Below are 14,836 nucleotides of genomic sequence, written 5' to 3' on the forward strand. Positions count from 1 at the left end.
ACAAGTGACAACATTCTAGCATATCAGAGAGGGTTGACTCATAAGGCAGCAATAGAAATGAAAAGTCATGAAGCAACTAGACACCTCTGGATGTAAGAATAAAAAAGGGTTAAAAGCAGGAAGATACTTGAAACTCTGTTAAGAAGCAGATGGAGTTCCAGAACTTCCCTACAATCCTGCGAAGCTAGGTGACTGCTCCTTTCCAATCCCAGCAAAAGATGAGAGCTTTTTCCTCTGGAGAGGTGGAGAGGGTAAACAAAGGGTCTTTGGTTAGGGGTCAGCCTTGTTTAATTGAAGGTGGGGGTATCATACAAAAAACTGAGTTACATGAAAATTTACCTACTGAATGCTGAAACCCCTGCTAGCATCCAGGCTTACAATCTCCAGGCAAGTTTCTGGAAGGAACTTCTATAAGAAATGTGACTCACCCTGGTTCTGCTGAGAGAACATTAAAAAGGGAGGAAAAAAATGAGAAGAAATGTGACTAACCCAAGAAAAGAAACTTAAAGAGACGTACATGGAAAAATTCACCAACAAAACAACCCACCTAGAGCACCCTACAGGGTAACTATAGTTGACAAAATCCATTCTTCAGGTATAGAGCTTCATTTAACTTTTTCATAGATAGCCCGCTCTTAAATATGAGTGGACACTAACTACCAGACAGTATAGATCCTTCTAAGAAGGTTCAATATCCAAATAAAAGGAGTTCCAAAAAGAAAATGGAGAAACTGGAGACAGGAAATTAGAGAAATAAATCAAGATTTCACAGAAATTTTAACAAGGTGCTTAGCTTTCCAAAAAATTGGTCTCTCCAGTATCTAACATCATGTATGATAATAATCCTATGCTAAGGCACATCAGGAGGAAATTTCAGATCACTGGGGATAAAGAGAATATTCTAAAAACCTTCTAGGGAAGGAAGAGAAAACAAATTTTACACAAAGGAACAGGAATACAAATGCCTTTACATTTGTAAATAATAACACTGGAAACTGGGAAGTAGGGTAGCAATTTCTTAAAACCTTGTTTTGTTTTGTTTTTAAAGAGACATGGAACTAAGTCTCTTAAGTTAGGTTCAGTTTTGATCCTAACTACCCAGAGTTAGAGTCAACTCCACAAGTAAAAGACAAAGTCGATCACAAGACTGTCCACTTCAAGCACCAGCCACAAGTTTTGGTTGTCCCCAAGCCACCAGGACTGTTGCCAAGCTGTCTATAAATTCCACCCCTGTGTGAGTGAGCTGTGTGGTACCATTCCATTCTGAGACTAACTACCCAGAGTTAGCACAGCCCCAACAGGTTAAGAACCGACTCGTTCACAAGACTGCTCCCACCTCAGATGCCAGCCACAAATGTTGGGTATCTCCAAGCCACTCACACTTCTGCCCAGTAGGTTACAAATTCCAGGCTTCCCACAACCCTTTCATATTCAATAATTCATTCGAATGGCTCAAAACTCACTGAAAGCTCTATACTTAGGATTAACTGTTTTATTATAAGGATACAGATCAAGAATGGCCAAATGAAGAGACACATGGGGCAAGGTCTAGGGAAGCGGGTAGGGATGAGGATGGGGGTGCAGAGATTCCATGCTTTCTCCGAGTGGAATCTAGGCATGTCACTCTTCCAGTACTTCATTGTTTTGTTTTTGTTTGAGACAGTGTCTCGCTCTGTAGCCCAGGCTGGGGTGCAATGGCGTGATCTTGGCTCACTGCAACCTCCGCCTCCTGGGTTCAAGCATTTCTCCTGCCTCAGCCTCCCTAGTAGCTGGAATTATAGGCATCCGCCACCACACCTGGCTAATATTTTGTATTTTTAGTAGAGATGGGGTTTCACCATATTGTCCTGGCTGGTCTCGAACTCCTGACCTTGTCATCTGCCCACCTCAGCCTCCCAAAGTGTTAGGATTACAGGCATAAGCCACTGTGCCCCGCCTTTTCCAGTGCTTCAGTGTATTCACCAACCAGAAAGCTACACTGAGTTTTGGTATCCATAATTTTTATTGGAATTTTATTCTGTAGGCATGATTAAATAATTGGCCACAGGAGAATTAAACTCAATTTCCAGCCTCCTTCTCTTCCTGGAGGTCAGTCTGGCCCAAAATTCTAACTCTCTTATCACATGGTGACAGCCACCCATCCTCTTGCTATCTGGTGGCCTACCCTGAGTTGCCTTATTAGCATAACACACACCCCTATCGCTCAAGAAATTCCAAGGGTATTTGAAGCTCTCTGCCAGGTACAAGTGAACAAAGACCAGATATATTTTTTATAATACCATTCTAGCCTTTAGTCAAAGTGTTAAATCTGAGAGTGGAATAAGGACACTTTTAGATAGGCAAAGTCTCAAAAATACATTTTTCTCATGCACCCTTTTCTGGAACCTATTAAAGGATATACTCAAGTGAAATTGAAATGTAAAGCAAGAAAAATGAATTTTTGGGACTCAAGACCCAGGTGATATAATACAAGAGAAAGAGATGAGGGAAACTGCAGAGTAAAGATGAAGGGACATCCTGAGAAAGCAACCAGTCCATATTGGAACTATTGAGAGGATTCCAGGAGAGATTAATTCCAAGAAGATGAAATCAGCAGAATACTTGCTGTTTCTGAATGTATTGAAGGGAAAGGAAATTTACACAGTAGGAGAGAAACTAAGGATACGTCATATGTACCCAGAAAACCAAATGAACAGAACAGTAAAGATAACCTTTAACTCCATGGACAACAAGAAGTTGTAATGGAAGGTGATCATAGTATACCACCTGCCAGCTATGATTAGAATTTAATAGTCAAAGTAATGTAAATAGTGAAAAATTTGTGTAACAATAAAGTGGAACTGAAATAAAGCATTCAACTGAAAAATGCAGAACTAGCCCTTAAAGCAGGTTATTTGGAGATCAGGGGGTCTCCTTCCCAAAAAACTCAGCTGAAAGAGATTACAAAGAAAGAGTTCTTTCAAAAAACATTTTCATCCATGTCTGGCTTTTTTAATATCTGAGGAACTTTGGATTTAGTACATCTGAATCTGAAATATGTAGAAACATGTATTTGCTAAGTAGACAGTTTAAGTAAAATGTGATAGTCATAATCCTAAAAGCAGTTTAACATGATGTCTTAAGCCAGTATAAGTCAAATATTTGCGATTTAAAGAATGTGTTCATTTTTGCAACAGACTCTTTTTTTCTGGCCCTTTGAAAGGGCCAGAAAGAAAGCAGTATTTTTTTGCTCCTTTTCAGTTCTGTTGGTATTGATGTATGTAGCATTCTACACTTATTATGACCCTTTTGGCTTTCTCCTGTTAGTTTTTACTTGTCTTTTGTCCTTAAGCAAATTCTTTATGGTCTGTTTTTTAAATTATTTTTAAACAGGCAGTGTTTTGTTTTTAATTGAATAGCTTTAGTTACAGTTAGTTCTTTCCCCCCATCTTTCTTGTATTCTGATTATTACTGTTTTGCTGCATCTGACAGGTTTTGATATTCTAAATCAATAGTCACATTTTTTTCTAGTTGATTGAATATTTTATTTGTATTATAATATACAATAGCCCTCTTATTTAATGCCGTTCACCTTGAATTTCATTGTACTACCATTTATTAATAGTAATCCTCATTTTCCATTACTGTTACAAGTTTCTTTCAGGTTGGAAACTTGTTTGTGCTTCTTGTATCTGTACAAAACTTTTTATTCATATTATTGGATTTAGGGCAGACTGTCTGCTACTGTGATCCAATCTCTTATTGCTTCCTTTTGTTATGATAATAGTTATATCAATTGCATTATTCTGATAGTTTATAAATGTAAGCCAAAGGAAGGTGCCATTTCACATTTAAGAAAGGATAAAACCACTTTTTACAATTTTGCTGTTTGTTCGCAGTAGATATGAGAAAGGGAAAAGCTTCTGCCAAATAATTTCTCTATCATGAAGCATATTTCTTATAGCATTTTCTTTGGACTACCTGCATTATAACTCTGGTTTAAGGTCTACATACTGGACATGATTTAAATCTAGTAATTATTACACATGATTCAAAACTCAGAAGTTGCATAAAGGTATGTGAGGCAACCAGTGCTATGACTTTCTTGTGTGTTCTTCTAGACATAGTTTATTTATTGACAAGCAGATACATTGGGAGGAATGGGAGCTGTGAGGACAATGCAGTGTGGCTTAAAAGATAATAGCAAATGAAGAATACTTACTAAAGTCACAGTATTCTTACAACTCATTAATAAAGATAAATACAACTCAGCTTTTCAGTGGGCAAAATATTTAAATAGGCATTTCACCAGAGAAGGTATATGCAGGAATGGCAAATGGCAAATAAGTACATGAAAATATACTCAATCATTAAGGAAATGCAAATCAAAGCTCAAGTGAGATACTGCTTCACACCCATTATGATGGCTTTAATCATAAAGGCAATGATAAGCATTGACGAAGATGTGGAGAAGCAGGGTCCCTCATTGCTGGTGGGAATTTAAATAGTACAGCCACCATTTTAAAACAGTTGAGTGATTCCTCAAAATATATTAAACATAGAGTTATGTGATTCAACTCCTAGTCTTACTCCTAGGTATCTAGCCAAGAGAAATGAAAATATATGTGTACACAAAGACTTTGACTTGTATGTTTGTTCACTAGCAGCATTTTTTCATAACAGCTTCAAAGTAGAAACAGTGCAAATGTGTATCAACCAGTGAATGAATAAACCAAATGTGTTATATCTCTTCAGTGGGATATTATTCAGCAATTAAAAGTAAGTTACTGATGCAGAATTTACAACATGGATGAACCTCCAGAACATGCTAAGTAAAATAAGCCAGAGACATAAGTCCATTTGTATCAAATGTCCAGAAAAGGCAAAGTTTCTAAAGAGAAAAAGTATATTAGTGGTTGTCTGACTATAAGTGGGAATGAGGATTAACTGTAAATGGACAGGAGGAATTTTATTGGAATGATGAAAATGGTCTAAAACTGGATTACAGCTGTGCTCGATAAATCTAAAAGTCATTTAATCGAACACTTAAAATGGATGGATTTTGTGATATTTAAATCCCTCACCAAAAATTTTTTCAAGTTCTATTACCTACAGTAGAAAACCTTGAAGAAGTTGTAAAGCAACTTTGGAAATGAGGAAACTAGTTAGAATTAATCTTTCATAATAGTGAGCAACCATACTTCTTTTGTCTTCAGTGTATCAAAGAGTGCAGGCAGGCCTGTAACCTAGGATCAGTGAAAGACTAAAAAGAAGTGATGAGGAAAGAGGAAGGAGGAAAGAAATTGAAGATAGTAAATGTTAAATGGTAGTCTGGCTTGGAATTACCTGAGTTGGGATTTCAGCTCTGACTCTGCCATTTACTAGATATGTGACTGAAAGCAAGTTACTTAACGTTCTCTGCACCTCCATCTCTTTATCTGTAAAATGGGGATAGTGGCTGGGCACGGTGACTCATGCCTATAATCCCAGCAGTTTGGGAAACTGAGGTGGACAGATCACTTGAGGTCAGGAGTTCAAGACCAACCTGGCCAACATGGTGAAACCCTGTCTCTACTAAAAATACAAAAAATAGCTAGGCATGGTGGTGGGCACCTATAATCCCAGCTACTTGGGAGGCTGAGGCACAAGAATTGCTTGAACCCGAGAGGTGGAGATTGCAGTGAGCTGAGATTGTGCCACTGCACTCCAGCCTAGGCAACAAAGCAAGACTCCATCTCAGAAAATTAATAAATAAAATGGGAATAATAATACTTCATAGGGTTAGTTTGAAGATTAAATAAATCAGTAAGTGCTAAGTGGTTAGTACATAGTAAACATTAGTTTTTTTCTTAATGTTACCATATGCGTCATCCATCACCATCATCAGTCACATTTCTGGTTTCTTCCACTTGTCTGGGTTTTGTTTGTTTGTTTGTTTGTTTGTTTGTTTGTTTGTTTGAGACAGGGTCTCAGTCTCGCCCAGGCTGGAATGCAGTGGCGCCGTCATAGCTCACTGTAACCTCAAACTCCTAGGCTCAAGATCTTCCTGCCTCAGCCTCCCTAAGTGCTAGGATTACAGGCATGAGCCACTGTGCCCAGCCTCTCTGGCCTTTATAGACTCATGTTCCCTTATCTGGACATTAATTAAGGGTATTTCCTAAGGCCTATTTTTTTTTTTCTCTCTATCTTCTCTTCCTAAGCAGTGTCATTTATGCTTAGGGTTTCACTGACCATCTATATGCTGATGGCTGTCAAATATATTTTTCTAGCCCTGAGCTCTGTGCTAAATCTCTGTGTCAGCTCTGCATCCTCACTGAGTCACATCAGAGGCACTTTAAGACTGGGTGCGGTGGCTCATGCCTGTAATCCCAGCACTTTGGGAGGCCGATGGGGATGGATCAGGAGGTCAGGAGTTCGATACCAGCCTAGCCAAAACAGTGAAACTCCATCTCTACTAAAAATACAAAAATTAGCTGGGCATGGTGTCGAGCAACTGTAATCACAGCTACTTGGGAGGCTGAAGCAGGAGAATCATTTGAACCAGGGAAGCGGAGGTTGCAGTGAGCTGAGATCGCGCCATTGTACTCCAGCCTGGGTGACAGGGCAAGACTCCGTCTCAAAAAAAAAAGCACTTGGATATTACTCAACATATTCAAAACATAATTAATAATCTGCTCCTCCTAAGCACTCTTTACTACCCCACCTTCCAACAACAAACCCTCATCCTTCCTCGGTATTACCTATCTCTGTGAGTAGCACCATATTATTGAATTGTGTGAGCTAAGGAACATAGGAGTAATACTCGACACCACACCTCTTCCTCCACTCCCCATATCCTATCTGTCAGTGAACCCAATCAGATTTACTTCTGTGTCTCCACTTCTTTCATCTCTGTCACTGCTTTCCTAGTGCATAGTGCCACTGTCTCACAACTTACGTTAATACAGTAGCCTCCTAACTGGTCTTTCCTATGTTTCCTCCCTACTTAGACCATTTAAAATTTGACTTGAAAAATAAATTTACATGCAACTTTTTCCATGAATATATTAGTATTAATTATATGGGGGCAGTCATGCACTGGCCTCACTATAACTTACAAGTAGAAAAGGCAAGAATACCATCTAAGAATCACAGAAAAAGGCATTAAAATCAGAATTTTTTTTTTTTTTACCATATTCTTTTTGTTCTGCTTTCCTCCTTATTTTTGGTGCTTTATCCACACCATGATTCTTTGACAATAAGCCACGCTCCCTCCTACCCTGGGTCCTCTGCATATCATCTGTTTTACCCAGAACACTCATCCTCTACTCCTCCCCTTTGCCTAGTTAACTCCTATTTATTCTTCAAGTCTTTACTCAAACAGCACTTCCCAAAAGAGCTCTTCCAAACCTCCAGACTATTTCATTTCTCTCTGTTATATATACTTACAGCACCTTGTACCCTTCTTTCATAGCATTTGTCAATTTTACCTTTATTATTTCTGTCATTATTTGACAGTGTCCCTGACTAAACTGTAAGGTCCAAGATAGCATAGAACAAAGTCTGGTTTTGCTAGCACTGTATTCCCCAGCATCTAATGCAAGTAACTAACATAGTAGATGGTCAGTAATTTTCTTCAAATATATTGACATCTTCACTTATGTTAGTGTCAAATCTTTGTGGTCTTAGATTCATTTTGTTACTAGGTTGACTTTATATATGTATATCTATTTTTGTGGATTTCATTGAATTCTATAGAATGATTTTCAGATGGTACTAATTATTCTTATATTTCTGGATTACTGAGTGCTACCTCACTTTTGCCAGCATATAACTAATATTAGTTTATTGATGGAAATGTCACATATAAATCAATTTTTTAAGTCACAATTTTAAAATGTTCTAGGAAAGCTTGATGTTTAAAGAAATTCCATTAGGAATCATTGTAATTTAATTATCCACTGTTAGGTCAGATTTTTAATGTATAATTTTTATTTTAGATATTGTTTTCGTAAAACAAGCATATAGGTGCTTCTATAAAAGACAGTGAGAAATTCTTTTATTTCTTTAATTTTGTGCTGGTATTTCAATACAGTGACTGCTTTGTACTAGAGATAATCTATCTTGAAATGACTGCTTTTACTGGATATAATCTGTCATTTTAATTTCCTGTTAACAGATGGTGGTTGCATTAGAAAAGGCTTTGGGTTTTATTCATATCAGAATCTAAGAGCCTATCATTTTATTTTACCTAACTTTTATTAGAAGATATACATATATATATGTATATATTCTGTGTATAAATATACCTAAGTAGAAGATATTTGTAAGCTTAGGTAATAGTTTAACTGTTGTATTTGCAGCTCCATTAATTGTCAGAATCATGTAACCTTACAGAAAACATAATTATTTGTTCTACTTGGGTTATGTTCCTGATAGTAATGTGAGCGCAGCTGGTAGAGGATGGCATTCCTGTGAGTCTCAGGAAATCCTTTGTCTTGTGCAGCCCTAATGCTCAAGGGACACACTTCACTTTCCTCTTACCGAGATAGTCGACCGCCAATCATACTGGAGGTTATGAAGTGTAACACGCAGTTCCATGCCTTTTTCAGTCTGTATAATTGATGTATTCAGAGCTTTAAAACAAAAAAGAAAAAAAGCTGTGGGCTAAGAAAGCCTACACCATTTTTGCGTGTAATGATGCTCACTCCATGTTAACAGAGGTCGTCTCAGAACAAGCATGAAACCGGCTCACATGATGCTGAGCGGCAGAATGAAGGTCAAGGAGTGGCAGAAATCAACATGGCAACTTCTGGTAATGGTCAGGTAAATAAATTATTTTATCGTATTTTTAAAGTTATTTAAATACCAGAAAAGTATGAAGCAAGATGGTTCTCAGAATGATTTATAAATCTTACCTATTTTCTTAGTCCTGAATGCATATTTCCAGAAGCATTCAGTACCAGCGTGCTGTCATTTCTCTTTACTATATCAACAAAAATGCTGTAAAGATCTTCTAGATCTATTTCTGTGGCTGTAGTTTATGTTTTAGTCTAAAATGATTGTGAGTAGTTTTTTTAATAACTCTAAGCTGCATTTTCATTATATGTATGATTTGACCTAGTTATTTTTGCTTGCCTTGAATAGATTTGCTCTTTCACTAAGACATTCAATGTAAAGACACTTTTATGGGTTTTTTTAGTTATAAAGGCTTTGTTATTTCCTGTTGTATTTAAAGATTATTTAAATCTAGAAATCCAAGTCTTACTGAAAAAGATAATTGTAACACACACAAAAAAGTAAAGAGACATGGCCTAATTGTGCTTAACTATTACCACATCATTTTCAGCAAAATTATGAAAGTAAGCTTTTTTTTTTTTACACATAGAACTATTATCTTGTTATGCTACTATCAGTTGTCTATTAGATTTTTATTGAAACACAGCCCAATATGATAGAATTTTTCTTTAGGGTGTTCTGTATCCTCCAAATTTTCTTCAGTGAATATGTTTATAGTATAAATGAATGACTTTTTAAAAACAGAATTTCACTAAATTGCTCTTAAAGGTAATTTTTCTCCTGTTGATACAGAAAATTTTCTTAGTCTCTCTGGGTTACTTTTGGTAGTATTGTTTTTAAGAATATGCGTCTATTAGTTCATTAAAATGTAAAGCTTAAAATGTCTTATTCTTAAGTATTTTAATTCGTTTTACTGAGTTAAAACAAACATACTTCATTCAGTGTTACTAGTTAGCATTATACTGGAAAACAAGTGGTAAATTAGGACAAAGGCAATTACATTTAAACAGCACATTTGAGTTGTTTATCTGTCTTTTGCCTAGGGAATTAGTTGGAACATTATATATTGCTACACATATGTAGGAGGAAGAAAAAGTCAATCTTATATGACAGAAAAAAATATTTCCGTAGGAAAAGACCTACTCTTAGTGCTTTGGGTCATCTTCCAATTATTATGTACTTTGGAAACCTTACCTATCCAGTAAGCTGGCTATGATAAATTGGATCCATATTACACTTACTACATCCAAATAAATTCTAAGTAGATTAGATTTAATGTCAAAATGAAAGCCATTAAAAATATAAAAATATTAGAAGAAAATGTGGGTAGCATTTTTATGATCATGATGTAGGTGGGAGGCCCATAGAGAAAGGATTAATAGATTTCACATTACAGCACGAGATTTAGTATGCCAGGAAATCATAGCGAGACTCCAAAACAAATGAACAAGATCACATTATTTGCAAACATTTATGACATGTAAAAAGTTAAAATTCAAGATGCAAAAACCAGTATTTATATACCAACTATTTATTTAAATAGTATCTTAAAATGGTCTCAAGCCATCGTAGAAGTAAAAAAAATAGTAATTTTAAAAATAAAATTAAAATGAGCAAAGGACATGAACAGGAAATAAAAGAAATTAAAATGACTTGTAAACATGGAAAGATGATCAGCTTTACTAATCATGATATGTAAATACAAATTAAAACTAAAATGAGATTTTGTGGGGGGGCCATTGAGTTGGCAAAGATCAGTAACACTCAGTAATGGTGAGTAAACAGGCATTCTCTTATATGGCTTCTAATTGTATGATATGAAAGCCTTTCGGGAGAGCAATTTTGTCAAATGCATCTAACATTATATATAATGTGCCTGTTGTGAAGCTCATCATTGCAACATCTAAGGTTTTATGCTAATGAGATAGTCAAGAGTAATCAGACATGTTTGAAGAGATTCATCATAATATTAACAATAGCAAAAAGTTAGAAATAACCTAAATGGACATTGATCATAAATTGGTTAAATTATTAGTTAGTCAGCTGTAGGTTAGTTAAGTGGCTCTGGAGTCACCAAATGTAGGAAATCACACTCCCTCACTAACTAGCTTAGTAACAAAAAGTCTCTGAGCTTTATTGTTTCCTCTTTAGTAAAATAAAATGATGATAAAACCTCTACCTCATAGAACAGTTGGGAGAGTGAAATGCAAGATACGTTTAACACAGTCCCTGGCATATAGTCAGTGCTTAGTAAAAGGTAACAGATGCTGTTGTTAACAATTGTTAATAATTATCTTTAAATTAACAAATATGTATTGTATGCCAAATACTGTATTGGACTCTAGAATTGATAATTGAAGAGTACAGACAGTCCTTGGCCTCATGGAACCTATATGGTACATCCATGCAAATACTAAAAATGATAAATTACATCTCTATTTAAAGATCTAATTTTTAGCCTTCAGCATTGCCTTTTCTAGTATATCCTTCATATTATAGTCAGTTATTCTTCTAAAGCACAAATCTGATTATATCGCTTATTTGTTTAAACCTTTCAGTGGCTACTCACTTCCCATATATTAGAATCCAGGTTCTTCATGTTACTTGCTCTTCTAAGAGTATCTCATAATATTTGCCCCCATTTCTCACCACTCCCTCAACTTCAACTTCTTCAGTTCCTTCCGTATGTCCAGGCCTTCCACAGGACATTCCTTTTGCCTAGAACTATCTTCTGCTTCAGTTCATATTATATGTTTTACTCATCCTTCCCCGCAATTTAAATGTCACTTCTTCCTGGTCATGTTCCTTGTCTCCACCTACCTGGAGTAAATAAATTACTCTTTGATACTCTGTATTCCTGCTCTCAGAGTGCTTAGCACAATTTATCATTGGTTTAATTGTCTTCCTTCCTTTTTAAAGTCCTTTAAGCCACACCTGCTCCCCACTGTATGCCAAACAACTAATATATACCTGGCAGAGAGCATTTATGTTGAATATTAATAAATATTATTGACTTAGGTAATTGTAACTTTTTTTCTGAGACGGAGTCTTGCTCCGTCGCCAGGCTAGAATGCAATGGTGCGATCTCAGCGCACTGCAACCTCCACCTCCTAGGTTCAAGCAATTCTCCTGCCTCAGCCTCCCGAGTAGCTGGGACTACAGGTGCCCACCACCATACCCAGCTAATTTTTGTATTTTTAGTAGATACAGGGTTTCACCGTGTTGACCAGGATAGTCTCAATCTCTCGACCTCGTGATCCGCCTGCGTCGGCCTCCCAAATTGCTGGCATTGCAGGCATGAGGCCCTGTGCCCGGCCAATTACGACTTTTTTCGTTTAAAAAAAGCAAGTGTGCTGGGCGTGGTGGCTCACACCTATAATCTCAACACTTAGGGAGGCCAAGCGGGAAGGATTTGCTTGAGAGTAGAAGTTCTAGTTCAGCCTGGGCAACATAGGGAGACTTCATCTCTACAAAAAAATAAATAAAAATTAGCCATGTGTGGTAGTCCCAGCTACTTGGGAGGCCGTGTGGGAGGATCACTTGAGCCTGGGAGGTCAAGGCTGCAGTGGGCTATGATCACGCCACCGCATTCCAGCGTGGGTAACAGGACAAAAATTTTTTTTTATTTTTATTTTTTGTATAAAAAATAAAAAAAAAATTAAAAGCAAGTGTGTATGATCTCATTATACATATGTATGATGTGTGTATATGCATAGAGAAATGTGTGGGAGAATGTTCTTTAAAATGTTATCAATAGTTACCTCTGAGTGCTGGGATTTTTGTGGGTTTTACTTTCTTATTCTTTTGTGTATTTTTTATTTTTTATAATGAACATATATTATTATAATTTATAACAACTAAAAACTATTTTCATTTTGGAAAAATAGAAGAAAGCACTGTCTTGATTTCCATTGTGTGGTAGTTTAGGTTGTCTTACTTCAGAGTCCTACCATGACATACATCATGTCTTTTATGTCAGTATAGGGAAGGCAGAGGAGAAGATCTACTGAAAATAGTAAATCAGGGCCCAGTATTATTTCCTCCTTTAAGTGATGAACTCTGATAGTGCTATGGATTCAGAGGTAAACATAAGCATGTTTGTTTAGCAGTAGCAATCGTAGACTTGCCCACCAAATTGGTGTTTGTATGACACTAATGCTGCTAATACTATCTGGTTACTTTCAGTCACTGTTTTGTTTTTTTTTTTTTTCTTTTTCTTTTTTATTATAATTTAAGTTCTAGGGTACATGTGCACAACATGCAGATTTGTTACATATGTATACATGTGCCATGTTGGTGTGCTGCACCCATTAACTCGTCATTTACATTAGGTGTATCTCCTAATGTTATCCCTCCCCCCTCCCCCGACCCCATAACAGGCCCCAGTGTGTGATGTTCCCCTTCCTATGTCCAAGTGTTCTCATTGTTCAGTTCCCACCTATGAGTGAGAACATGTGGTGTTTAGTTTTCTGTTCTTGCGATAGTTTGCTGAGAATGATGGTTTCCAGCTGCATCCATGTCCCTACAAGGGACACGAACTCATCCTTTTTATGACTGCATAGTATTCCATGGTGTATATGTGCCACATTTTCTTAATCCAGTCTATCATTGATGGACATTTGGGTTGGTTCCAAGTCTTTGCTATTGTGAATAGTGCCGCAGTAGACATACGTGTGCATATGACTTTATAGCAGCATGATTTATAATCCTTTGGGTATATACCCAGTAATGGGATGGCTGGGTCAAATGGTATTTCTAGTTCTAGATCCTTGAGGAATCGCCACACTGTCTTACACAATGGTTGAACTAGTTTACATTCCCACCAACAGTGTAAAAGTGTTCCTATTTCTCTACATCCTCTCCAGTACCTGTTGTTTCCTGACTTTTTAATGATCGCCATTCTAACTGGTGTGAGATGGTATCTCATTGTGGTTTTTATTTGCATTTCTCTGATGGCCAGTGATGATGAGCATTTTTTCATGTGTCTGTTGGCTGCATAAATGTCTTCTTTTAAGAAGTGTTGTTCATATCCTTTGCCCACTTTTTGATGGGGTTGTTTGCTTTTTTCTTGTAAATTTGTTTGAGTTCTTTGTAGGTTCTGTGTATTAGCCCTTTGTCAGATGAGTAGATTGCATACATTTTCTCCCATTCTGTAGGTTGCCTGTTCACTCTGATGGTAGTTTCTTTTTCTGTGCAGAAGCTCTTTAGTTTAATTAGATCCCATTTGTCAATTTTGGCTTTTGTTGCTGTTGCTTTTGGTGTTTTAGACATGAAGTCCTTGCCCATGCCTATGTCCTGAATGGTATTGCCTGGGTTTTCTTCTAGGGTTTTTATGGTTTTAGGTCTAACATTTAAGTCTCTAATCCATCTTGAATTAATTTTTGTATAAGGTGTAAGGAAGGGATCCAGTTTCAGCTTTTTACTTATGACTAGCCAGATTTCCTAGCACCATTTATTAAATAGGGAATCCTTCCCCATTTCTTGTTTTTGTCAGGTTTGTCAAAGATCAGATGGTTGTAGATGTGTGGTAGTATTTCTGAGGGCTCTGTTCTGTTCCATTGGTCTATATCTCTGTTTTGGTACCAGTACCATGCTGTTTTGGTTACTGTAGCCTTGTAATATAGTTTGAAGTCAGGTAGCGTGATGCCTCCAGCTTTGTTCTTTTGGCTTAGGACTGTCTTGGCAATGCGGGCTCTTTTTTGGTTCCATATGAACTTGAAGTTTTTTCCAATTCTGTGAAGAAAGTCATTGGTAGCTTAATGGAGATGGCATTGCATCTATAAATTACCTTGGGCAGTATGGCCATTTTCACAATACTGATTCTTCCTGTCCGTGAGCATGGAATGTTCTTCTATTTGTTTGTGTCCTCTTTTATTTAATTGAGCAGTGGTTTGTAGTTCTCCTTGAAGAGGTCCTTCACATCCCTTGTAAGTTGGATTCCTAGGTATTTTATTGTCTTTGAAGCAATTGTGAATGGGAGTTCACTCATGATTTGGCTCTCTGTCCTGTTATTGGTGTATACGAATGCTAGTGACTTTTGCACATTGATTTTGTATCCTGAGACTTTGCTGAAGTTGCT

General features: G+C 36.8%; 1 protein-coding gene across 6 annotated transcripts in view; it reads left to right on the forward strand.

The window, feature by feature from the left end:
- The window catches only part of APC (APC regulator of WNT signaling pathway), a 142,657-nt gene that overhangs the window by 87,177 nt on the left and 40,644 nt on the right, over positions 1-14,836 (forward strand). For all 6 annotated transcript variants that reach the window (XM_023212277.2, XM_023212276.2, XM_023212278.2 and 3 more), the window contains one exon: positions 8,680-8,784. In XM_023212277.2, the coding sequence (XP_023068045.1) occupies positions 8,680-8,784 (105 nt within the window). The remainder of the gene's footprint in view (positions 1-8,679; positions 8,785-14,836) is intronic.

The sequence above is a fragment of the Piliocolobus tephrosceles genome, chromosome 4, assembly GCF_002776525.5.
Source record: "Piliocolobus tephrosceles isolate RC106 chromosome 4, ASM277652v3, whole genome shotgun sequence".
Lineage (NCBI taxonomy): Eukaryota > Metazoa > Chordata > Mammalia > Primates > Cercopithecidae > Piliocolobus > Piliocolobus tephrosceles.